The following is a 25,596-nucleotide window of genomic DNA, read 5'->3' on the forward strand; positions in this document are numbered from 1 at the left end:
CCATCAGTCAAAACTCAGCTCCGGGGCAAAAAGGGCACTTCCCTCATAAGGAGGTAAAGTGTAAAATGGACAATTCTAAGGGCAAGGATGGTTTAAGTAAACCAACAAGTCACCAAACAGAGTGACAAAGTTTCTGGATAAAATCAATAGCATTCCCTAACCCACCTAAATGACTCCCCGTGACATGGGTTTTTATCCCTTTTCCATTGTACATTCCCCCAAAAATCTATTGGACATTTGTTATACCCCACTATCTTTAACCTATCAGAAAATACATTAGGTAACCCAACTCTTCACCCCGTATTATTTTACAAGTCTTTGATTGGTCTTCATAATTGACGTCTTCCGAGGTGGCACGTCCGGTATGATTTAATCTTTCTGTAATTCTTTGCACATCTTTTGGTCAGCAGTTCCATTGTCTTCACCGGTTTGAATGACCTTGTACATTACATTAATCTACACTGTTTCAATTTGCTTTTTAACATTTACTCTGCACACACTGAAGAATGCGTGAGAACGGATCTAACATGGTTACATTTGTCTTCTAATTTGTAGAAAAGGAACACGCAGGGTCGTGTCCCTTTGTGAGTCAGCACACTGCAAAATAGGAAAATGCATTTAATATGAGAGCCAAGCAGCTAAGCTTCGGCTCATGCTAACTTAAGGCCTATGAGGATTTCAGCACAGATTCAATAACGCAATAATTAGTACAAACTTATTTAAACATAATATAAACATTTTAGTCATTATTATTAGTCTACGTATACATTGGTGGCCACTCCCCATGGTCACAATTCGAGTGCACGTCTAAGCAAAATTACTATTATTATAGATTCTATGCAACATTATCACACATTGATTCATAAACATTTATAGATTATATAAGCTACGCTCTCAGTCCCTCCTCTGATGACGGTCGTCATCACACAAACCTTTACCTTTGACCTTTCACTTTAATTTTTCACTTTACGCATAATGCGCACATCTTGTCCCTTGTGTGAACTTTCCCAAATTTCATTAAACATTTTCTCTTTTTCACTTTCCTCATTTCTCTTTGTCCAATTTCTTTTAATTTTATCATTAATTTTGCATGCTCCCCATAATCCTAATAGACAGGCCAGAATAATTAATAGACATCCTAATATTTTTGCAAGTACCCCATTCCAAATGTTGCTAACCCAGCTCCCTACTCTGGCAATTCCTTTTCCTAATTTCTCCCACACTCCAGATTCTTTCAAATCCTTCAAATCTGCACTATATTTAGTTAGGTTAGTAAGCATACCTCTAATCTTTTTACTATTGTCTGGTATAAATGAGCAACAATGACGCTCGTTGAGCATCTTGCAGACTCCACCACTCTTTGCTAAAAGAATGTCTAAAGCAAGCCGATTTTGAAGAGTCATAGCCCTTTCCGCAGCAAGTTCAGTATCCATCAGGAGTATAGCCCCTGTAAAAATTTGTTAGCATGTTATCCACAATAGTAGACAACTTTTGAATCTTTATGAGTTTAAGATCACCCCTACTGAAGGAATTATGGCTCCAAATTTGTCTCCAACGACAGCAGCCGCTCTCTCTCGTTTTTGTCTAGCATGTTGTAATTCAGACGTTTTAGGTATTTGCTTTAAGTCATCAATCTGGTAAATCTTTGGGATAACTATTCCCAAATAACATGTCCCATACCATCCCTTAGGGAGACGGTAATAAGCATTAAGTCCACAGATATAATAGATCCCAGGGATCGCTGGGTCCTGTCCATTTAACATGAATGTCCATTTACTCTGAAACAAAAACACATGCCTTCATTCACTCGTTCCCACAAATAAAGTTTCATGTTCAGATTTTGGCCTATATATACAAAGCCTTCCTACATGTAATGCATCTATAGCTAGTTTGCCTTGCGTCTTTATTGCAGTGTAAGCATAATAATTTGCATATGTGCGTTTCTCTAACCCTTTCTCTAATCTTTCTTTCAATGCTTTGCGTCTATCATCAGTGTGATCTAAGAAGCTTTTCTCGACAGGTGTCAATAAGCAAGTCAGATTATTGCGGTGTGCATAAGCTGTCCCAAATGTAAGCGTTGGTTCAAAGAAACCTCTGACTAATTTTATACTATGCTCCTTAGCTAGCTTGTTCAGAAACTCAATCACAGGCACAAAAGAAAACATGACATCCAGATTTGAATAAAAATATTGCCCATGCTCTTGATTATAGAATCTTGTTAATAGCAAGCTACAACTTATCCCGTATGTTAAAGGAAGACTATGATAGGTGACCCCTTCTTGCACTGATGAAGGAATCTTTGTGCACACATAACAGTTTTTCGCATCCATTGTTTCAACATACTCATTCAGCAAGCGATAGAAGATATTAGTGGAAAGTTCCCCTTTTGAGTTAGTTCCCTCATGCAAGTGTTTTGCATCCTGCTCAAACTTTTCCCACGGTGTTAGCATTGTAGTCTCGGGTTTTGAAGCATTGTTAGTTGCCTTCTTATCTAACCACGGCATTCCCACAATCACTCCTACAATTATTATTGCACACACGATACCTAATATAAGACTCAACCAACCACACACCTTACCCTTTTTGTTACTACCTCTATTATAAGCCATGTCTGTAAAGAATCAGATAGCAGAACAATAATCAATTGAGGATGATGTAAAATTCTCTCTTTTTTTTTTTTTTTGTTGTTGCAAAAAGTCTTTCTTTCTGCGTGTATTTACAGCGTTTCACCTACTCCAGGACCCTTTTGTCAAATCAAGTTAGCAGCTTGTCATAATCAGGTTTTCAAAGTCAATTCAGGTTATTAGTGTCACATCTGGTAATTTATAAGTCTCTTTCTTAGCTTTTCCAACGTTCAATTTCTTTTCAATTTCAGTTTTAAAACAGTCTCTTTTCCTGATTCATTTCAGGTACCGTAGTATTGGCCTGGTACTTCTCGATCAAAACAGAACGCTAAGAATTCTTGTTGCCATTCAGATGTTGCATATGCCCATTCAGGACCTGCGTACCTTCTATTTGTGATTCTTTTTCTTTTCAATTGGCGTTCGCCTTGAAATTCTCCTTCACTCAGATCTTATGTTCTTGTGGTATCGGGTTCTTCTGTTATTGTTTCACCTGGTACAACCTTTTCTTTCGCAGCCTGCTTCTCTGGCCAGTTATCTCCCTTATGCGTCTTTTTCCTGCTTGGTCTTTCAGGACGCTGAACAGCACCCTCCTCTTGTGCTATGGTGTTTTCTCTTGATGGACCTGCAACTGGCTCAGGGGATGCCGGTGTATTTTGCTCTCTCTCTACTATTTCCCCTTCTTCTGGATCTGTAACAGGCTCAAGCTCTAACCCGTATCCGTCTGCTTCTGGGAGAACCTCTCCTTGATTTAGTTCTCCGGCTGCCTCTACTGAGATAGGCACATTGTCACCTCTCTCAAACTCGTTTATTGTTTGAGGGACTAGACTCCGTGGGCTCTCCTGCAGTTTCAGTTCTCTCTTGGCTGTTTTCAGGCCCTGAGACTTCCCTCTCTAGAACAGTTGAGTCAGAAACTTCAAGTTCCTCATCAGTTGGACACGTTACCTTCTTTGTGTGACTGGCATGTATCCAGTTTGGAACGCCTGCACATTTCACAGCAGTGGTTGTTGTCAATATTACTTGATATGGCACCTTCCAGCGCGGCTCCAAACATGACTTTCTCATGTGCTTCTTGACAACCACCCAGTCACCGGCTTGCAAAGTGTGACCTGGATGACTGATCGGTGGCAATGTGTTGGCTTCCACCTGGTGAGAAAAAGAGGGAACCACATCAGCCAAACCTTTGCAGTAGTCCAACACCATATCATCCGTGATATTCACAAGAGCATTTGCAGGTAGTGCGGGCAGCCTCATAACTCTACCCATAAGGATCTCATGGGGTGATAGTCCTGTCTTCTTATCAGGGGTGTTCCTCATTGACATCAGCACTAAGGGCAATGCATCTGGCCATTTCATATTGGTAGCTGCGCACATCTTCGCCATTCTTGATTTCAAAGTACCATTCATTTGTTCTGCTAGTCCTGATGCTTCAGGGCAGTAACTACAATGCAGCTTCTGTTCAATGTCTAATGCGGCACACAAGAGCTTAATCACCTCATTGTCAAAGTGTCTGCCCCTATCTGATTCTATAGAGACCGGAAACCCGAACCTGGGTATTAGTTCCCTAAGCAGCAGCTTTGCAACTGTGAGACTGTCATTTCTACGTGTGGGGTAGGCTTCAATCCAGTGGCTGAAAACGCACACAATTGCCAACACGTACTTCAATCCTCCACAAACAGGCATCTCAATGAAATCCATTTGCATCTTGCTAAATGGACCACCAGCTCTCCCTATGTGGCTCAAAGTTACCACAGTCCCTTTTCCTGCATTCATCTGTTGACAGATGATGCACCTGTGACAAGTAACCTCTGCGGCATGTCTGAATTTTGGGTTAAACCAGTCAATCTTGAATGACCTGATCATTGCATCTTTCCCAAGATGTGCCTGCCCATGGTAAAGCCTTGTGAATTGTGATAGAAAACTGTTTGGCAGAACCAGTTTCCCCTCCTCTGAGACCCATAAGTCGTCAGCTCTTTGTACACATTGCATTCTCTGGCAGGAGCGTTTTTCCTCTTTGCTAGCACGACCCTGTAGTGTTTTTAGCTCATCTAGTGTATCAACCACCCTTAATGCAAGGTTCAAACATGTCATTTTCAGTTTGCGGTAACAATTCCCACTGATCCTTGAACGATATACAGTTCAATGCGCAAAACCTTGCGACTTGATCTGCATAGCTGTTTCCCATGGACACAAAGTCTTGTGACTTAACATGAGCATTGCATTTCACCACGGCAATTTCAAGAGGTAACTGAATCGCATGTAACAAATCCTTAATTTGTTCACCATTTTTCACAGGAGAACCAGAAGAGGTCATGAAACCTCTCTGTGACCACAATTGGCCAAATTCATGTACAATTCCAAATCCGTATCTGCTGTCAGTATAGATAGTGACTCTCAGATTTTCAGCTGCGTGGCATACCTTAGTAAGGGCAATTAATTCTGCCACTTGTGCGGAATACACTTTCTCGAGCCCGGAAGCTTCAATGATACCAGCTATTGTACATACAGCGTAACCAGCTCTCAGCATTCCAAGTGAATCTCTCAAACAGGATCCATCAACAAACATAATGCAGTCATTGTCCTTTAACTGCGTATCTTGAATATCAGGTCGTGGCTTGGTACATAGTTCTGTTACCTCAAGACAATCATGCTCCACTTCTTCTTCATTATTAATCTTGGTACTTTCAACAGGAAGTAGAGTTGCCGGGTTTAATACAGTACATCGCTTTAGTGAAACATTAGGTGACCCCAAAATAATTGTCCCATATCTGGTAAGTCGGGCATTTGTCATGTGCTGAGTTTTGGTTCGAGTCAACAAAATTTCAACTGAATGTGGAACCATTACTGTCAAGGGATGTCCCATCACTATGCCTTCACACTGCGTGAGGCTTTGACCAACTGCTGCAACTGCGCGCAAACAACCCGGTAAGGCTGCTGCGACGGGGTCCAAGGTAGCTGAAAAATATGCTACAGGACGATTTGCACCTCCATGGACCTGTGTTAAGACAGACAAAGAACAAGCGTCACGTTCATGACAAAACAATAGAAAAGGTTTCGTGTAATCAGGCATACCCAAAGCTGGTGCCCTGCACATGCACTCTCTCAATTCCATGAATGACTCAAGCTCTTCTTTGGATAGGGTTATGGTGTACGTTTCATCCTTAATCTCTTTGCCTGTTAGCTTTATCAATGGTTTTGAGATAATTGAGAAGTTGGGTATCCACTGGCGACAGTAACCCACCATTCCCAAAAGCATCCTGACATCTCTCTTTGTTGTCGGGGGGTTCATTTGCAAAATGGCTGTCACCCTTTCCTTCGATATTCTCCTGGACCCTCTCTCAATCAAGTGTCCTAAGTACTTCACCTCTTTCTGACAGTACTGCAGCTTCTTTGGCGACACTTTGTCCGTTCTTACCCAAATGATTCAATAAGGCAATTGTGTCATATTTACAGTCATCTTTTGTCCTGGATGCAATCAGCAAGTCGTCAATGTATTCTACTAGTGTTGAATTGAAAGGCAGTACTAAAGATTCTGAGTCCTTTTTCAATATCTGATTGAAGATGGACGGTGAGGAATTCTGCACCAACTGTACACCTTGTCCAGGAATTTGAAACTGAATAAAAACTGGCTCTCCTCATGAAGAGGCACCGAAAAGAAGGCTTGTGACAAATCTACAACGGTTCACCATTCAGCATCGCACGGAACCTGAAACATAATCCCTGCTGGATTTGGCACTATGGGGCAACACTTCACCACAATCTCATTTATTTTTCTCAAATCCTGCACAATTCGAACCTTCCCATAAGGTTTCTTCAGACCCATTATCGGTGAATTACATGGACTGCTCAATACCTCCTTCAGGACTCCCTGTTTCACAAAGTCCGCAATTATTTGTGCCACCTGGATAAGAACATCTTGTGCCATGTGATATTGTGGCACCTGGGGAAACACTGCTTTTGGCTTCACTTGAACTTTAACTGGTTCCACTCCTTTTATCAGCCCCACTTCCTTTCCTGTCAAGTCCCACATTTTCTCTGTCATCGTTCCCTGCAACTTGGCTGGTAAGTCAGTCACTGTAAGCATCGGGAATAATGTTATCAAAGGGTAGTCTTCATTCGCGGTTTCTGTCTCTAACTCTGAGAACTGACCATCATCCCCTTCATCATCACTGTTTGTCTGCACCTCAATTCCATCATTGGAACAGGTAATCAAGCATTTCGTCTTGCACAGTAAGTCTCTTCCCAGTAGGGATACCGGACTTGAATCACAGACTACAAATTTATGCAGTCCCTGGAAGTTGCCAATCTCAACTTGCACTGGATCTGTAATTGGATTTGTCAAGTACTGATTTGCTACTCCGACCACTCTTATGGTACGTCCCGAAAGTGGCAATTTCGGAACCTCTGCACTTCTGACTGTAGAGCGTGTAGCTCCGGTATCAACCAAGAATGAAACCTTATGACCCATTACCTTTCCCTCTACATAGGGTCCCCTCTGATCTACCTCTAGGGACGCTGCAAGCCTGCACTCTTCACTGTCTGAACTGTCATCTGACCATTCTTCATTCATTCCATCTTCACCACGCAATGGGAATTGCTGTACTGTATTATTTTGGCTCATCACCTGACCTGTGACCTGCTGAGGAAGCATCACCTGTTGCTGTCCTATTGGAGCCATTGGTAGTTGCATTTGCTGTCTAGGTACCATGGGAACCTGCTGTTGTACTTGCTGCATTTGCGCTGGCTGAACATGCAGCATTTGCATTTGCTGCATCGGTTGTAACCCCTGCATCTGTACCATGTTATTTTGAAAATTCGGGTTTTGATTTCTCAATTTTGGACCTCTCATATTTTGCAATGTACCGACATTAGGGCTTTGTTGAACTACACCATCCTGCACCATATTTGGGCATTCCCGCTTCCAATGCCCCACGCCCCCGCACACGTGACACGGTGACATCTTTTTCATCCCTTGTACATCATTTTGAACCACAACAGTATTCAAGTCAGGACCGCGATTCATGAAACCTCAACCTCTTGGTTGTGCCTGAAACACGCCATTCCCTTGCGGTTGCTGCTGTATCATGTGCTGAATTCCATTTCCCTGCATTCCTTACTGTGCAGCCCTTATCTGCATCACCATCACTTTCTCCTTCAACTTTTTCTGCTTCAGCTCAATCTCATCACTACAGTATTTTGCATACTGTAACACCTCGTCAATCGGCTTTGCTTGCCAACAGATCAAATGATTCTTAATCATCTGGCTAACTTCTGGTCTCAACCGTTCAACAAATCTGAACACGAGATGGTTCATGTCTTTCGGTTCAATGGTCTCGGTACCACTGTAATATTTGAATGCCTTCAACAACCTCTCATAGTAAGCATGTATTGATTCCTTAACCTCCTGCGAGGTCCGGTCGATTTTCTGCCAATCAGTCACTTTCGGCGACACTTTCTGCTTCAAAAACTCAATCACTTTATGATAGTACTTCATCAACTCCTCAGAGGGTGCTCCGGTCACCTTATCCCTTGCCGGCTCCTGCGTCAGCCAGTCTACCCCTCGCTTGCACTCAAGCTATAAGTCGGGCGGAACAATGATCTCATACAAGGTATTCAGGTCTTCCCAGAGACACTTCGCAAGCTTCACAAACCTATCTGTTTGCTGGTACCACTCGATCGGTTTCTCCCTCAACCTGGGATAATCATTTGTAAAAGATAGGATGTCTCTCCTGGACCACGGTACATGAATTAAAACCCCACCAGCTGTCTCTCTCATTGGTAGCATTTTTACCGATTCCGTATCTGGGTGTAGTTTTAGCTTTACTTGATCCTGGGCTATCACTTTTCTCCTTGTCTCTTTTCTTAGCCCATCGGCCTTCCCACTTTTCTAATGCTCCCCAGATTTGCGCACTTTGCAATATTTCCTTTAAATGTGCTTTCATTCCGGCAGACCTCATATGCTCGAAGTCTTTTGAATAATAGTCTAACTTGTAACTTCTTTTCAAATGTTTAGTATTCTCAATATCAATATTGTATTTGTCTGCCAGGTTCACTAATTTCTGATGTACCTTGCCTACTTCCTTGGTAATCTTAGGGCACAGATATCTCAACTCTGCTTCTGTGTATGACTCTAATCTGTTTACCCCCATTGTTCCGTCCACTAATTCAGCAGCTTCCACGCCCAGTCTCACAAAGTTCAGGTACTCATCTTTTCCCAACCTTTCCGGTTCTACTGCAGTTACTGTAGTCTTTTGCGTAGTAAAGGTCTTCTCTAACCACTCATTCAACTGTTGTACCGTAAAACCTTGTAAGGAAATGTTCCCTGCATGCATCATCGGCGACTGTGAAGCGTTTGTACTTATTGTTTGTGGGGTTAACACCCCTAGCCCTGCCTGTCTCATTGCTTCCAACGGTGCTTCAACTGGGCTAAGGTCTATCAAAGGCCTTGGTTTTTCAACCGCTTGCTCTCCTGGGGCCATTAACTGAGGGGTTCCTATGGATCCTCCTCTTATTACATCTTGGGTCATTACTCCCTGATCACATACACCAGGCTTACATTATGCATACAATGGCACCGGTGGCCCAACAGTAATTGGCAATGATATTGCAGCTGGTGTCTGACCTGGTCCCAAACCTCGTGGAGCAGCAACTCCAAAGGTCTGATTTTCTGAAGCCGGGCAGGTATTAATGGAGGTCCGGCTGCTGGGTTATATCCCGGTATCAGTTTTGGCTGCGGCTGGGGCAGCAATTGCGGAGTTGACTCAATCTGCACTAACCTCGATTTTGTATATATCGGGTCTGGCGGCACTATCAGGTTTGTAGTAGTCTCTAGTACCGGGACGTCTGGGTAGATTCTCTGTATCTGCGGTGGAGGTTGCAAATGTATCTGCATGTCTGGCACAGTGGGTACACTGACACCATTCTGTATCAAACCCGTATCACTAGTCTGTACTGTATCAGTAACTCCCTTATCCTGCGTCTGGTTCCCAGGACCCGCGCTAGTGCTCGGGACATTGTCGCGTACCGCATAAGGTGGCGGGCGATCATGTAATATCTGATTTAGGAATTCTTCATCATCTGAATCATCATCTTCTTCTTCCCAAAATCTCTTAGTTTCTTTAGGCTTACTAGAGTCTTTGTCTGTTTTACATGTTGCCTTCTTTTCCTGCGTCTCATCCCCCTGTGTTATAGCTGGGAACAATTTTAATCCATCAACTATTCCTCGTCTCCACATTTTTCTCTCATTGTCCCACCTGGCTTCCGCTAAAGTCTTTTCTGCCCTTTTTATTCTTCTTTGGAATTTTTCTTGTCTCTGTTTAATAGCCATTAGATCCCAAATTGCTAAAGCCTCATACTGAGCTGGCCTCGGGGGTGGTTTCTGTACACTTAACATCCACCTTAAATTCTCTAGAACTCTCGTGTTGAACGTCCCGTGTTCTGGGAACGCCAAACATCCCTCTTTTTCTGTCAATTTGCACCACTGTTTCATCTATAAGCAAGGCGCGACACCTTTTTCCTCCATAACTATGGAAGCTGGAGTTCCCTCAGGCGGCGGTGTAGGCTCCCCTTCACGCGCCATAATGTATGCGTCTCCTTTCAGAGCACTCTTAAAAGCTTTGACAAAGTTCAGTTTTACGTCTTCCTTTTGTTTGTATTTGATCAAGAAGTGACTTTATTTCCCAGGATACTCTTCACCCACCTTTCTCAACCTATTGTCTCTCACGGACGGCAGCCAATCCGTGCGCGACCCCTCTCGAAAGCTGACCTATCTCAGCACGGCACCACTGATGTCACACTCACACACTGCAGCTGACAAAGTCTTGCGGCTCGTCCGCCCCTCACTGGATTCACACCAAACTAATGCAAAATTTACTGCGAGCACCTTAACAACAACAACACAAATTTGCCGGTTTACTACAGGAAGGGTAACACATTCGCTTCAGAACTTTACAGAGATTTCCCTTGAAGCCTCGGCCGCTACTCTCTCCTTTTCAGTTCCCGCATACGCAAGCAGAATTCGACCCGCAAATCCTACTCTCGACTGCTCAATGGTTTGTCCTATTGCACTTTTGAACTTGCCAAATGTCCATCGAAGATTTCACACATACAATTTGACTCAAACTCGACTTGTCAACCACGCCCGATTGACCTATTAGACCGCACAAATTACAACATAAACCCAAGTGTCTCCCACACTTGTCAATATACTCCGGAGTCTTAGACCACGACGGGTCTGTACATGAACAACCAACCACGTGGATAATTTTAAGCACAAAGCGCCACACTCATATGAAGTACGCTGACTTCCCTACTCACATACTGCGGAGTACGCCCACTCCTACTAAAACAACATTACCTGGCCTAAATACACACAAACTTCACAAATCACCTGCAAAAATGCATAAGCTGAGCCAGCGCAAACCCGATACCACCCATACTATGACGCCGAAAACATTCCCAACTCACTTAGGCAGGCTCCGAGATCCCGGGAAAGTCATGGTGAATTTAGAAACACATCATACCTCCAATTTGCATTATCTCAGAAAAACAGTCTAAACAATGATTCTCCGTCCTAGGGCCCCAAAGGGCCAGACCGTCGCTCTGCTACCAGAACTGTTAACGCGTCCCTTTATAATAATTTATTACACATCAGGACTCGTTTTAGGCCAATTAATCTTTTGACCCATTGAGAGACACTTTAGGACGAGATAACTAATCAATATGTCATTCAATACATCAATAATGTCATCAATATTTATCACAACAATACATTTTACTTTAGTCAGTCATTAATCAAATCAAGACGCTACCATGACCTTTCAGCCATGAATAACCACACCGAATTAGTAGATTTTTTTGAGTTTTATTCCCTATTAATTACAGTCTAGAAGCAAATGCGTTAATCTCAACATCAAGTAGCATAATAGCATAGTCACGATATGGCAACTTTGATAGGTTTTCATTAAAGCAAGAATCACAAACATCCGAACATAACACGGCGTGAACATAGGTCAAATTCAGCAGAGTGTCAATAACGCGTCAGTTCAACAAAGCATAGGTTTGGTCGTTTGTCTATTTGCGTCAGTTTTGGTGAACACCTGTCCTAACCACTGATTAGCATTAGCATTTTGGGCTTCATGCAAAACAATTTAGAACACCAATTTGGAAAACATCTAACTAAGTTCTCTGTCAAAAGTAAGCAGTTGGTACCTAGAAAGGAAAAGCAAAACAAACAAATCACAATTGCATTGTCATAATTACCCTCCAAAGTTTAGGTCAGCGCACAGGTTCAGTCTTCGTCTTCAGGACATCAGTCAATTGGCCATCAGTCAAAACTCAGCTCCGGGGCAAAAAGGGCACTTCCCTCATAAGGAGGTAAAGTGTAAAATGGACAATTCTAAGGGCGAGTATGGTTTAAGTAAACCAACAAGTCACCAGACAGAGTGACAACGTTTCTGGATAAAATCAATAGCATTCCCTACCCCACCTAAATGACTCCCCGTGACATGGGTTTTTATCCCTTTTCCATTGTACATTCCCCCAAAGTTCTATTGGACATTTGTTATACCCCACTATCTTTAACCTATCAGAAAATACAATAGGTAACCCAACTCTTCACCCCATATTATTTTACAAGTCTTTGATTGGTCTTCATAATTGACGTCTTCCGAGGTGGCACGTCCGGTATGATTTAATCTTTCTGTAATTCTTTGCACATCTTTTGGTCAGCAGTTCCATTGTCTTCACCGGTTTGAATGACCTTACATTAATCTACACTGTTTCAATTTGCTTTTTAACATTTACTCTGCACACACTGAAGAATGCTTGAGAACGGATCTAACATAGTTACATTCGTTTTCTAATTTGTAGAAAAGGAACACGCAGGGTTGTGTCCCTTTGTGAGTCAGTACACTGCAAAATAGGAAAATGCATTTAATATGAGAGCCAAGCAGCTAAGCTTCGGCTCATGCTAACTTAAGGCCTATGAGGATTTCAGCAGAGATTCAATAACGCAATAATTAGTACAAACTTATTTAAACATAATATAAACATTTTAGTCATTATTATTAGTCTATGTATACATTGGTGGCCACTCCCCGTGGTCACAATTCGAGTGCACGTCTAAGCAAAATTACTATTATTATAGTTTCTATGCAAAATTATCACACATTGATTCATAAACATTTATAGATTATATAAGCAACGCGCTCTCAACAGCGTGGCCTCTCTGCATTTGTTTACTTGCTTCAACTTTGCCGATGGACCTGAAAACTCAGTTTGTGTCAGGACCAAACTCAGAATCGACTCTAGTGTAGTAGTAATATTTACTGTCTGATTAATTAAAATCGTTACAAACACAAAATAAAACCACAATTTGCCACTAAAACGTTGTCTATGAAAGGATGTAAAATTGCTCAGACAAAAACAAAATTAACAAGAAATACAATAATACCGGATGAGCATAGTTATACTAAAGTGCATAAATGTCTAAGATATAAAAGGTTCATTGTCAATCCATTGAATATCCATATAGTAATTGGAGTGAGTTCAGATAGTACACTGTCAAACCATTTAGTGTCAATTTGAGGAATAAGAAAGCATATGGAATCACAATGATTAGAATTCAACGTCTTAATACAAAGAAGGCAATTGACCAGTACTAGTAGTTAAAGAGAAAGACCAACATTTTTCAGCCATAGCCAGAAACTTAACAAACCTGCAGATCTTTGGAATAGCTTTGCCCAATAAACGGAGTTGAACAGCTTGGCGACATGTTCTCACTCCAGCCTTTAAAAACAGTGGCTTTCAAAGAATACAACACGCGTCAAATAGATAAGGACAGATACAGACTATGTACAGTAAGGTTTCTTGAGTGTAACCACAAAGTCTGCAGCAATTAAATTGCCATGTTGAATCCAATTTGGTGTATCGTGCTTAGTTGGTTATCTGCCGAGACTTAATTTTAGGACGGTATCCCTCTTGCATGAGGGGAAATATGCAAACATATGGGGCTGAGGTTCCAGTTTATCATATGGTATAACTGACCAAGCATGCTTCTTTGCTGCTAGGGAATCCTTGTCAGATATAAACAAAAGTGCTTTTGTTCTCCGGTTCAGAAAACCTTTTAGTGATGCATTAGTCTTTTCCTGAAGCTTAGACTGCAACTCAAAACTATGAAGACAGTTGGATAAATGCAATCTCCAGGCAGCAGCATAGGTAGAATGGTTTATTTCCTGCCAACACATTAGCTAGAGAGCGTGGGTCAAATAAAGATAGAGAATGCATACATTTACGAAACACCGCGTTCCTAGCTAAAACTTGGCTTTAGAGACCTAGCTCCAGACGAACTCCAGCATGGCTGAATTGACTGTAGTGTAGATTGGGAGCAAGACTGGGAGGCAAGTTGACACCCTTGTGTACTCTTAGGAGTCCAAGAGTGATGGGTAAGGGGTTTTCCTGCTTAAATTTCTTGTGGATTTTCTTCAACCTACTTAAAGACTTTAGCCGCAGCGATGATCTGCAGTGGGGACGAATTCGAGAGCAGGAATGGAACCTTCCTTTTGATTTTGGGTGGTCACAATGTAGAGTCTTCTTGTCTTTGGAAATAGAGTTTATCCTCTAGGTCCTGTGTGGCCTTCAGATTCATCTGGCCACAGACTGCACAGGTCTTGAAGTTGTGTTTTGACTCCAGACACCACAAATGGACTTCTTGAGGTTCCATCACAGATATTTGTTTCTGACAGTCCATGCATGGTTTAAACTCTGTAGGTTTGGGGAGTTACATTTTCCCTTGCACAATGGGAAGACTTTTTGGATAAGAAGCTGGTCGAAAGACCAAAGAGGAGCTCTGGATCCACGTCTGAAGGCACAGAAAGAAAGGAACTGACATCAGTTTGATGCTTATATGCAGGTCTGCTCGTTACATCCGAAGCGGAACTACTTTGATGCAAAGCTGCACACCACCACCTATTGGCATGCAGGAGAACTGCTCTAAAAGTTTACCAATCCATTCTGATGCCTGGGTAATATTCACAAGGTGAGGAGTATGGTCGAAAGTACCCATCAGTAAAACATTGTTCATTTATTACTACAGTGCAAAGTCAAATTCCTAGTTATTACCACAGTACCTTATAACTGTTGTTAGAAAACAGTGCTTGTGATCTTGCAGATTCCATTTTAGAATCAGTTGACAGAAGAAGAAAACTGGGGCCATAGACGCATATTTATTGTAATCCTATTGCAGTTCCCCCAAAAATACAATCTTTGGCTCTGAATTTGGTTATAGCTTTATTCATAAATGCTGTTTGTGAGAAAACAGCATGGAATAAATAATATGCCAACCTGGTGAGTGTATTAGGCTATTTATTACCAGTGTTTAAGAAAGGGAGGGCACCATGACCCACTTGAGGTTTGCTTCATGTGAAACATGGGCCGTCCCCAAAGTTCAACAATGGTAATAAATGAAATATTACACTCTCTGCATCTGCAGACATACTATTGTGTGTGTATGTATATATATATATATATATATATATATAGTGTGGGATGTATGTAAAAATGAATAACTTGTGGCCAGTGAGCACATTCTTTAGATATTTTATATGTTTAATAACCAAGCTGTATGCTTGTTCTAGCATATATAATAAATATTTTGATGTTAAAAAAAAATCTTTCTCATTCCAAAATATCTCTATTGCTACCTTTTCTAGTTGTGTGAGTAAATCAATGGCTTTTTCAAGAGTGTTCTTCACACATTTGTCAATGGAAATTACAATATGTTGTGCAGAATCATTACTGTCCACTTGCAGCTATGGAGTGTAACATGAATTATAATGCCTCTTTCAGCGGATGTCCACATTTGTGATGCAGAGTATGGCCTTCATCCAGTACTCCTCTCCAATCCCAGGGTCCCAGTTGTATGTGAATGGAAATCTGAGGTTGCAGCAACGCCAGTCACTGAACCACAGAGGGCTGGATACAAGATACAATGCAAGTATCCTTTTTTATGTAGCCATTGTGACTTGCGTTTCTGTGAGGTATTCATTTGTGTTTAGATTTTTGCAGCAATGAATTGACGTAAATTTGGAAACTACAAGGTGAAGACCTTGTCTATAAGAATGAGGTCATTACATACTGGAAATAGTCCAGAACACATTTTATGGCTTTCAGCTCAGTGGAGAATAACTGTGGGGAATCCACTACTACGGTGGACAATCCATTTGTGTGATATTAGGGAAAAGAAGAAAGCAATAGGAGTTAAGGTTTGGAGCCAATGGGGGAAGGCCAAGTGGATGAGGCAAGATTCAAAGGAAAGATAATGGAACAATCAGTACTAAAAGTAGTTAAAATTTGATAACCAGCAGTTGGCAGTGCAGCGGGATGAAGGAAGTTAAGTACAACTGATTGGAGGATACGAAGGAGATGGAGTGTCTTGAGTGTAGCAGTAATGCAAGTGACTGAGTGGGGAGATACTAACCATAATTAAAATGGAGATGTACATACGGAAATTACATTTTAAGACAGATAATTCCTTTTATGTAAACTGCAAGTCACAATCTGGGGCTATAGTTATCAGTAAGCTTGTTAGAGGTGAAGAAGAGATGACTGTCACACATCAGGATCCTCTTGGCAATAATAGATGCCACACTTAATCTAAAGAAGAGAAATTAGAAATTGCATAAATGCTATTTACTAGTCTATCAGCCTATTTCTGTTTCTAATCAGTGATCTAATTGGGTTGCTTATATGCCATTGTTCTGCCCCCTGTAGTCAACCTCTCTGCTTCACAATAGATTATTATGCCCACTATAAGAGATAAGCCATCCTGGATGTCATAATCCAGCGTTAGTCTTCTGTCACACCATTCAATGTTATTTTGTTTGTATGAAGAAAAAAAAGTGCCCAAACTGGGGTGAGTGACAAGCTTTATTGTTTTCAGTTATAAACAGTGAATCTTTAAACAGATTTTTGGCAGTGATACATATATTGCAAATTTTGCAATTGAATTGACTTAACATATCATAGCTATTCCCCTTATTATACTTAATGGCTCCCTTATGGACACTACGCTCAACATATATTGCAGCATATAATAGGTAACATTGTTTTCCTCAAGACATTGATTCTTGTGTAACAGCTTAAACAATATTTTCAGTAAACCCTTATATTGTTCCATCTTGAGATGGGGGTGTTGTTAAATCCGTAAGCATTGCTGCCCAGCCCCTTAGATCATCATCTAGTTTTTCATCCATTCGGGTGTGTTTCATACAGATTCCTTCAGCTGTTGCCCATTCCACCATATCTCTGGCCCATTCCGAGTACCCAAGGGGAGTGGGACCTAGCCGTCATATTGAACTCTGTCGTTTTCGCTAATGTCCAGCCCAGCAATACAAACTTCCTGCTTAGTCTCTTCTTAGGGGAAGCAGGGATAAGACTGTATAATATTTGTTTAGGTTCTAATGGGAGTGCCCAACCTGACGCCTTGTTCAGATTTGTATGGACATGTTGCCAGAACGAGGCTCTCTTGGCACGTCCAGGCTGTGTGTATAAAATCTGCCTTGGGTGCTAGACATCTTGGACATCTGTCTGAACGTGTAGGATAGATTCAGCTTAAAGTAACTGGTGAAAGATGTGTTTGGTGTATAAAGTTATAGTTCATTAATTTAAACCGTGCTTTGGTGGTGCTTGTATGTACCCTGTCATGAATGTGTTCCCAGTCCAGTGGAGTCAGCCGGTCTGGAATAACTTCATCCCATTGGACCTGGAGGCTGACGGGGAAAATCTGCACATAGTGCTCTATAAAGATGAGATATCAAACAGCTCCCACCTGCCATTTCTAAAAGAGTGGGAAGGATGATGGATTGGGGTGGGGCCTTTGGGAATGTCGGACAAATACATTGTGCTGTAGTAGAGAGCCTCTGGCACTGTAGATATTGCCTGTGTCCTAATGTAAATGACTCAACCGCTTCTGCATATGTTATGAAGCAATTCCTTGGATAAAGATCGTCCAATGTAATGGCTGCCCCCCCCCCCCCCCCCCTTTCCATCTCTGGAACACTATATAGTCTGCAATTTTACAAAAAGGCTTCAATACCCAGATGCTAAGCTCTGGATGGAATGTGGCACTTTGGAGTACACTCTTAACGGTATCGTCCTAGAGCTGAGTGTTGGACTATATTAAGTTTATTCAGGGGGACCATCAGTAAGGCAGAGAGCGATAGCTCCCCACAACAGCCATTTAGTAATCTAGTCTCCCAGGAATCCTCCTCTGTCAGCCAATGGACAGTGTGTTGAAGGTACGTGTCCATGTAGTAATCTTCTGGATTTGGAGCCTCTATTCCTCCTGCTGACCATGGCCTTTTAAGAGTAGTCAGACTGACCCGTTCCCGACTATTCACCCACAAAACCTCAGCTATAATGGTATCAAGTATTATCGCTGGGGAGTTGCATGAAAAGTTCCCGGTAAGGTATATTAACAACATGGGAATGGTATAGTTTTAGTAGCGCAATTTTCCCCATCATTGAGAGTGGTAGATCCTTCCAAAACTGAACAGATTCCTGGAGATTCCCAACAGCCCTTCCTATATTAAGGTCAAGAAAATATGTTTCATTGGGAGCCAGATAAAGCCCAGGTAACGGAGATCACAGAGCTGCCACAGAATCTCCATCAGGGGGAGATCTTCCCGATCGATGTGCACAAGAGATCCCAGAGGATATAATCTGAACTTGGCAGGGTTTACTCAGAGGCCCGAGATGGCCCCAAATTCATCCATCACTTGCATAATAATAGGAACTGATCAGATTGGATTACGGACGTTAATCAGGAAATCATCTGCATAAAGGGAGATCACGTATGTGATCATTCCTGTAGTTATTCCACAAGGATTCATGGTCTTTCTAAGATGGGCTGCCAGTTCCATTGCCAGGGTGAACACAAGCGGGGAGACAGGACAACCCTGCCTGGTGCCCATGCCCAATCCAAACATCTCTGATATCTCGCCACCAGTACAGACCTGTGCTCAAGGGGCTGTATACAGTAGTTGTATCCATTGAATGTAATTGGGTCCTAGTTCAATATGTTGCAGAACATGCCATAGGTAACTTCAATTCAGCAAATTGAATGTCTGTTCAATATCTACATAGGGAATTGCCAACTCCTCAGTTCTGTGCATTGTAGTATGATAAATGTGTGCAAGCCATCTCAGATTATGTAGGATATTGTGTTTAGGGATAAACCCTGACTTGGTCCTCTTGTACTAAAAACAGGAGGTGTGGATGTAATCTGTTAGTGAGGTCAGTGCTGAGGAGTTTAACATCAGTATTCAAAAGAGAAATGGGATGATAAAGCGGAGGTGGGGTCTTTACCCGGTTTGTGGATAGTAACGATTAAGGCTTCTCTGAGTGAAGGAGGGCGGTTACCAATTTACAGGGGCTCTTGATAAACTTCTAAGAGTTTATCCACCTCCAGGACTGGATGTTTGCGGTAAGCTTCAGCCTGGAGAACTTCTGTCCTGTGGAGCTTAGCCACCTTTAAGGGACTGATAGCCTCAAGAATTTCTTCCTGAGTTATGGGTTCATCTAGGCCCCTGCTGTTTTATGCAGAAAGTTTGGGAAGATCGACTTTGTGCAGGAATTTGACAATGGTGGTAGAGGGAGGGCTATCCTGGCTGGATTACACCTCACTCAAGTGTAATTGGAAAACCTAATTCATGGCTCGTTGGGTATAAACTGGCAGGCTTGTGGCAGTATTTAGAGTACGAATAGGAGCCTGGGTTTTCTCCTGTCTGGCCAAGTGGGCAAGCATTGCACCCTTTCGATCACCCTCGGCGTGTAGTCTTTGTCGGTATGCCGTAAAAGTGAATTTTTCTAGGTGCCGTCAGTCGTTAAGGATCTGCGAAAATGTCTTTCCAAGCCCGCAAACTCCCCGGGTGAAACGCAGTCGGTTCTCAATCTCTTAATACCTGTTCACATTTTTTAATGTCTTGTTCTAGTTGCTGTCTAATCCCATAACTGGTTTTAAGACAACCCGCAACACCACCTTCATCGCCGCCCAGTCCCCTGGACAGGTGCTCGATGATTCACACTTCTCTTGAAGATAGTGTCAGTGTCTCGGACCATTTCTGCAAAGGAGTGGTCTGTGAGGGCCTCAGGACGGAGGTGCCACGTAGTGATTGGTATACGGGACATCAGTCATTCCAGCATTGTTAAAACAGGTGAATGGTCCGATAGATATCTGGGAAGATAAGCGATTGTGTATACCCATTGTGTCAGAGTCTGAGGTCAGGACATGGTCTAATCTGCTATGTGTACCAGTGGTGGGAGTGTAACAGGAGAATTTTGGGGTATCTGGATATCTAGTACGCCAGATGCCCGTAAGATTTAACTCTCTTATAAGGTCTCATAGTTTCTTGGTTATGAGTGGTTTGGTATGATGTTGGGGCGGAAGCCGATCTATGTCCCCATTCAAGACACAATTTTAGTCTCCAGTTATTATCGCATCTGCCGCCAAGTATGAGAAGGCAGCCCGGGGGGTCACCTCCTTAAAAAAAAAAATTGGGGCATCATTATTGGGAGCAGAAACATTGATAATGCAAACTTCCCTCCCATCCATCCATATTGGCCATCTGGGTCCAGGACTTGGTGTCTATTGAAAAAGGGTGCCCCCTGGGGCCACCGTATGGTACTCCCTGGGCAAACACAGAATAGTATGTAGCATAACCATGACCCCTCCAACGTTTGCAGAGGAACAGTTTTAAATAGGTATATACTGTTCTTCTTTTTCATGTCTGGGCAATGCTTCGGACATTTTGTGTCATTAATGTGGCTGTATAATCTGTCATGGGGAAATTGTTCCTGCCTTCCTATCAGTAGGGACTTAAGCAGTACCTGTCTAGTGCAAGCCATGGGACCCATGTCCTGAGCTAAGTAGAACGCTATAACACATGAGAGCCTTACTAACCAGTGTAACATAACCATTACAATTAAACTCCCCTGTGTTCAATCCCAAGACCCCCCACCCCTTGGGCAGTTGTGCAGTCTCCTCCCTCCCAGGGTAACCACTGTTGGGGGAAGGCATCAGCCGCCCCATTTCCCAATTATAACACTGAACAGACTTAAATCAAAATAATTAGTGCATGAAACATAAATAACAGTGATAACTTTTGCTCTCTAGAGTTGTGGGCAAGAAAGGGAAACAAAGTCTAATCCTCAAGCCCCCCTGTTTCCCCACACCCTCTGTCATACAGCTGCCCCTGATCCTATTATGACCCAAAGTTAGGAGTAGGAATAATAGGGACAGAAAAGACATCATCAGTAGATCAATGGTCAACAAGGATTCACATTCCACCACTTATCCTAAAAAAGACTAATCAGCAATTAAAACTCCCCTCAGCACAGACATTACTTAAATTTCAGCACAGTTTAAACATGGGTCCCAAACAACGCAGGGTAAAATGGCTGAAGATGTGTCCCTGTGTATTCCTGTTAGTCGTTGCCAGAGACTTCACTGGAGGGGCACTTGATCTGCGCCGCCACTTTGCAGTGATGCCTGGAAGGCCAAAGGATAATTCACGACCTGTAGCGCACCATCATGGGAGACAGTAATCCTATCTGCCGGTGGGGCCCAGTCTTTTTGTTCTTTTCTCAGTTTCCCAAGCTTGGTGGACCAACCTGACTGTCGCCGGCTCTGCGAGGACCGTCACACTGGAGTCCAAGCAGTGTGCTGAGGCAGGATGTCTAGCCAGTCATTGGCTTCCACTGGAGTGTAGAAGAACATGACGGATCCTTTATATTATACTTGATGTTTCGCTGGGAACAGGAGGCCATACTTTAGGTTATAACCCTGCAGTCTCTGTTGTACTTCCACAAAAGTCTTCCTCTGCTCCAGAACTCGTTGCATGTAATCTGGAAAGTTGGAGTTATGTGTCCCCTGAAATGATGGTGGGAGGGGTCACGTGTCCTGGTGCACTGAAGGATAGCATCTTGGTCCTGAAAATTGAAGAGATGGGCAATAATAGCCCTCGGCGGCACTCTTGGTCTTGGTGGTGGCGCCAGCGCCTTGTGGGCCCTCTCTATGCTGAAAAAGGTTGAAAGACACTTCTGCTTGAGAATAGTTGTAATCCAATCTTCCAGGAAAAAGTTCAGCAAAGGGCCACTCCACCCCCTCGGGAATCCCCACAAAACTGAGATTGTTTCGTTTTTGGAGGTCTATAACAGTGGTGCGTAGAGTGCAAATTTCTTGCTAAAGCACTGAGACATTTTGTTCTGTCTCTGTCACTCTCTCGCCCACTTTGCGAAGATCAGCCCGAAGCAGGGTCACGTGCACCACCACAGTTTCTATCTTATTTACCACCTCCGTTTTCGAGCTCTGTATCGCTTCTATTAAGTCTGCTAACGAGTGGCACCAATTCCAGCCTCCCCCCACTGGAAGGGTCCTCAACCAGTGCATCTTCTCCCTTGGGGTGAGTCTAGGGCAGTGGTCTCCAAACATTTTAATGCTGCGCCCCCCCAGTTTAAAAATAGAAATTATTGTGCCCTCCCTCCAAATTTTTCACAATGATTTTATAAAGATGGCAACGTTTAAATATGTCTAGACCTATTTAAACATTGCAGTTAAGTACTGTTATGTTTTAGAAATGCAATAATATGCTTCTGCTTAAAACAAAAGCCTGTTACCTTTGATAATGCTTTTTTGGCCAGAGTCTGACGCCCGCCCCCACCCCCCTCCACTCTACCCCCTTGGATCACTTGAGGCCCCCCTAGGGGGTCCGTCCCCCAGTTTGAAGACCTCTGGTCTAGGGTGTCATCGGGCAGGCATAATTACTTATTTTGTTAGATTGTGCCGTCTTGATGTTCTTGTCTTTCCCCATGGTGTTCAGGGTGAGTCAGAGACTTAGGAGCTGCAGGTTTATAGGCCACCTGCCATGGTTAGGGCTCTCGAGTGGGGATCCCCTCTCTAGTTCAAATATGCAACATTATAAAAGCTCCTCGTACTTGTCAGGTGGCTCGCTCAAAGGAGCACGGAGCCCTTCAGGAGGAACAGTATTTTGGTCTGTCCCTTATACCGGGGAGTCAATCAGGCCCAGAGATGGGTCTCCTCCCTCCCCCCTGCACTCCGAATTCCCCGTACTGCGGTGTCCTGTCTCCAGGCCAGTCACTGTGGAGTTAGGTTGTATTACAGTTGGTAGACTGTTCTTGGCAACCCCACCTACAAAAGTAAGTAGGGAAGCCGGACGGGATCTCTCCTACTTGCAAACTAGATGGCGGAACAAAGCACCGAAGCATCAGGATTTAAAGGGGTTCTCGCTGGTTGTTAAATTGGCCTGCCCGTCGAGATATCTCAGGCCGAGGCTCAACCTAACCTGTTTCATGAGCGGTACAGAATCCTCCGTAAGTCCCTCCAGACTATGGCTCGGCCAAATGGACCCTCCCATGCAGGCTAATCAGTTCTTGGCTAGTCTTCACACCTCCCAGGAATGTCAGAGGAGGCCAGCGGTCCAACGTCCGGTCCCTGCCAGTGCCTCTGGTAGTAGGGAATTACTCAGGGTCCCAGCCTCGCTTGCCCCGCCATTTCGGCAAAGGACAGCAATGCACTCTAACCTTGCTGGATGGGTCGGCAACAGCAGGGGGTGCGCAAGGGAGCATCACTGGCACGTCTGGGGGCTAATCTGGACCTCTGCCCATTTGGGCTCTACCCGGGAGTTGTGTTCGCCGGGGGATCCAAGCCGCACCACCACAGTAGGCCCGACACTGCCTCGCTTCTCCCCCATGCAGCACCAGGCAGAGGCACCAGCCCCCATAGGCGGCCCAAGGCAAAGCGGGAACCTGACCAGGTGTCCCAACGCCTGCAGCAGAGCAGCACTGCGTCGCCGCCCCAGGAGGCCGCTAATATATCTGGTTACAAGATGGCACGCAGGCCCACCTAAGTCCTGTCGCCGCTAGCTCAGGAGGTGTTGAAAGTCGACCCACAGGAGAACAAAGGGGCCCCTCTCCAATAGGCAGGACAGGGGAGCAGCGCCAAGGGTCAGATGGCTGGATCAGAGGAGGATATTTCCAGGATTGCTATGTTTAGGGTGGGAGCTGCTCAGGGCACGACTAATCAGCCACCTTGCCTGGCCACGCCCCGTGATGTACTGTTTTGTTATGTCTTCTTTGTATGAGCAATCGACTGAACAGTTTTCTACCAAGCATATATTGCTAAAGAAATAAGTGTAGGAGTTTGAGATTTCTTTAAAGGTACCTGATTGAAGATCCCGTATTAACTTTAAAATAAGGGAGTCTTAAGAAGTAATAATGTCCTAACTTTTATTAAGACGAAATGTGTTGCTTCACTGTGGTACCCACTGCTATTAAATTATTATTGTTCTCTAGGTGTCTGTGATTAATGGGACAAGCCCCTTTGCAAGTGCATACGACCTCACTAACATCATTGCAGTCTATCAAGAAAGGAATGGTAAGTCAATGTAAATTAATTTTCAACTGGTAGTAGAGCAGTAGTCGAAATGTGCACTTTACATTAACTCATTTAAATACAGTAACCTTTTTTTTGAGAAGCAAACAGCTAGAGCAAGAAGGCAGCATTGTTTAGTCCTGCCTCACCACTACCCTGACAAAAAAAAGCCCAATAAACAGTAACCAAGCATTAAAGTGCAAGATACATAGTAAAGAGATTGGTTTTCAATTTTTTTTTAAATGAAGAAAAAGGAAAACAACCTTGGTTTACCTTCTAGATCATCCCAGAGATGGGGATTTAATGGAAGTAGGGGCCTAATTATACCTTCTGGAATCCGCAAGAGAAACAATTGAGGAATTAAGGCAAGAATCAGTGCTTAATTAGAGCCGGTGGTTGCCAGTGAGGCCCACTAGCACGCATATTTCCTCATAAGACATGTACAGAGAGCAAGAAAGAAAAAACACACAATGGGGAAAGGAGGAGGAAGAGAAAGACTGAAAAAATGTTCCAAAGGTGAAAGGCAGGTGTAGGAAAGTGCCACTATTGCCATGGTAACCCTCCAATTTTTGCCTGATATTGATACCAACTTTGATTGAACGTGTCCTGGGATCCTGGTAACCAGGCCCCAGCACCAGTGTTCTTTCCCCAAATCTGTACCTTTGTTTCCACAATTGGCACACCCATGGCACACAGTTAAGTCCCATGTAAAAGGTACTCATGGTATGAAGGGCCCTGTGGCCAGGGAAGGTCCCCAAGGGCTGCAGAATGTATTATGCCACCCGAGGGACCCCTCACCAAGCACATGCACACTGCCTTTGCAGCTTGTGTGTGCTGGTGGGGAGAAAAAGGCAAAGTCGACATGGCATCCCTCTCAGGGGGCTATGCCTACAACCCACTTCCTTTGGCATAGGTAAGTCACCCCTCTAGCAGGCCTTACAGCCCTAAGGCAGGGTGCATTATACTACAGGTGAGGGCACAGCTGCATGAGCACTATGCCCCTACGGTGTCTTAAGTCCATTTTTAGACACTAAGTGCAGTGTTGCCATATTAAGTGTATGGTCTGGGAGTTTGTCATTATGAACCCCACAGGTCCATAATGGCTTCAATGAATACTGGTAAGTTTAGTATCAAACTTCTCAGCACAATAAACCCACACTGATGCCAGTGTGGGATTTATTGTAAAATGCACCCAGAGGTCATCTTAGAGATGCCCCCTGTATGTTAGCCAAACTGCTAGTGCAGGACTGACCAGTCTATGCCAGCCTGCCACTTTCAGACACATTTCTGACCACATGGGGTGAGAGCCTTTGTGTTCTCTGTGGCCAGAAACAAAGCCTGTCCTGGGTGGAGGTGCTTCACACCTCCTCCCTACAGGAACTGTAACACCTGGTGGTGAGCCCCAAAGGCTCAAGCCTCTGCTTACAGTGCCCCTGGGCACTCCAGCTAGTAGAGTTACCCATCCCCAGACAAAGACCCAATTTTGGCTGCAAGTCCTCTGGGAAAATTAGGGAAAACAGGAATGAG

General features: G+C 43.5%; 1 protein-coding gene across 1 annotated transcript in view; it reads left to right on the forward strand.

Moving 5' to 3' along the window:
* Positions 1 to 25,596, forward strand: part of TMEM231 (transmembrane protein 231) — a 356,655-nt gene that overhangs the window by 158,697 nt on the left and 172,362 nt on the right. Inside the window, exons 4-5 of the mRNA XM_069217561.1 lie at positions 15,468 to 15,611; positions 23,991 to 24,072. Coding sequence (XP_069073662.1) covers positions 15,468 to 15,611; positions 23,991 to 24,072 — 226 coding nt within the window. The remainder of the gene's footprint in view (positions 1 to 15,467; positions 15,612 to 23,990; positions 24,073 to 25,596) is intronic.

Source organism: Pleurodeles waltl, chromosome 12, assembly GCF_031143425.1.
Source record: "Pleurodeles waltl isolate 20211129_DDA chromosome 12, aPleWal1.hap1.20221129, whole genome shotgun sequence".
Lineage (NCBI taxonomy): Eukaryota > Metazoa > Chordata > Amphibia > Caudata > Salamandridae > Pleurodeles > Pleurodeles waltl.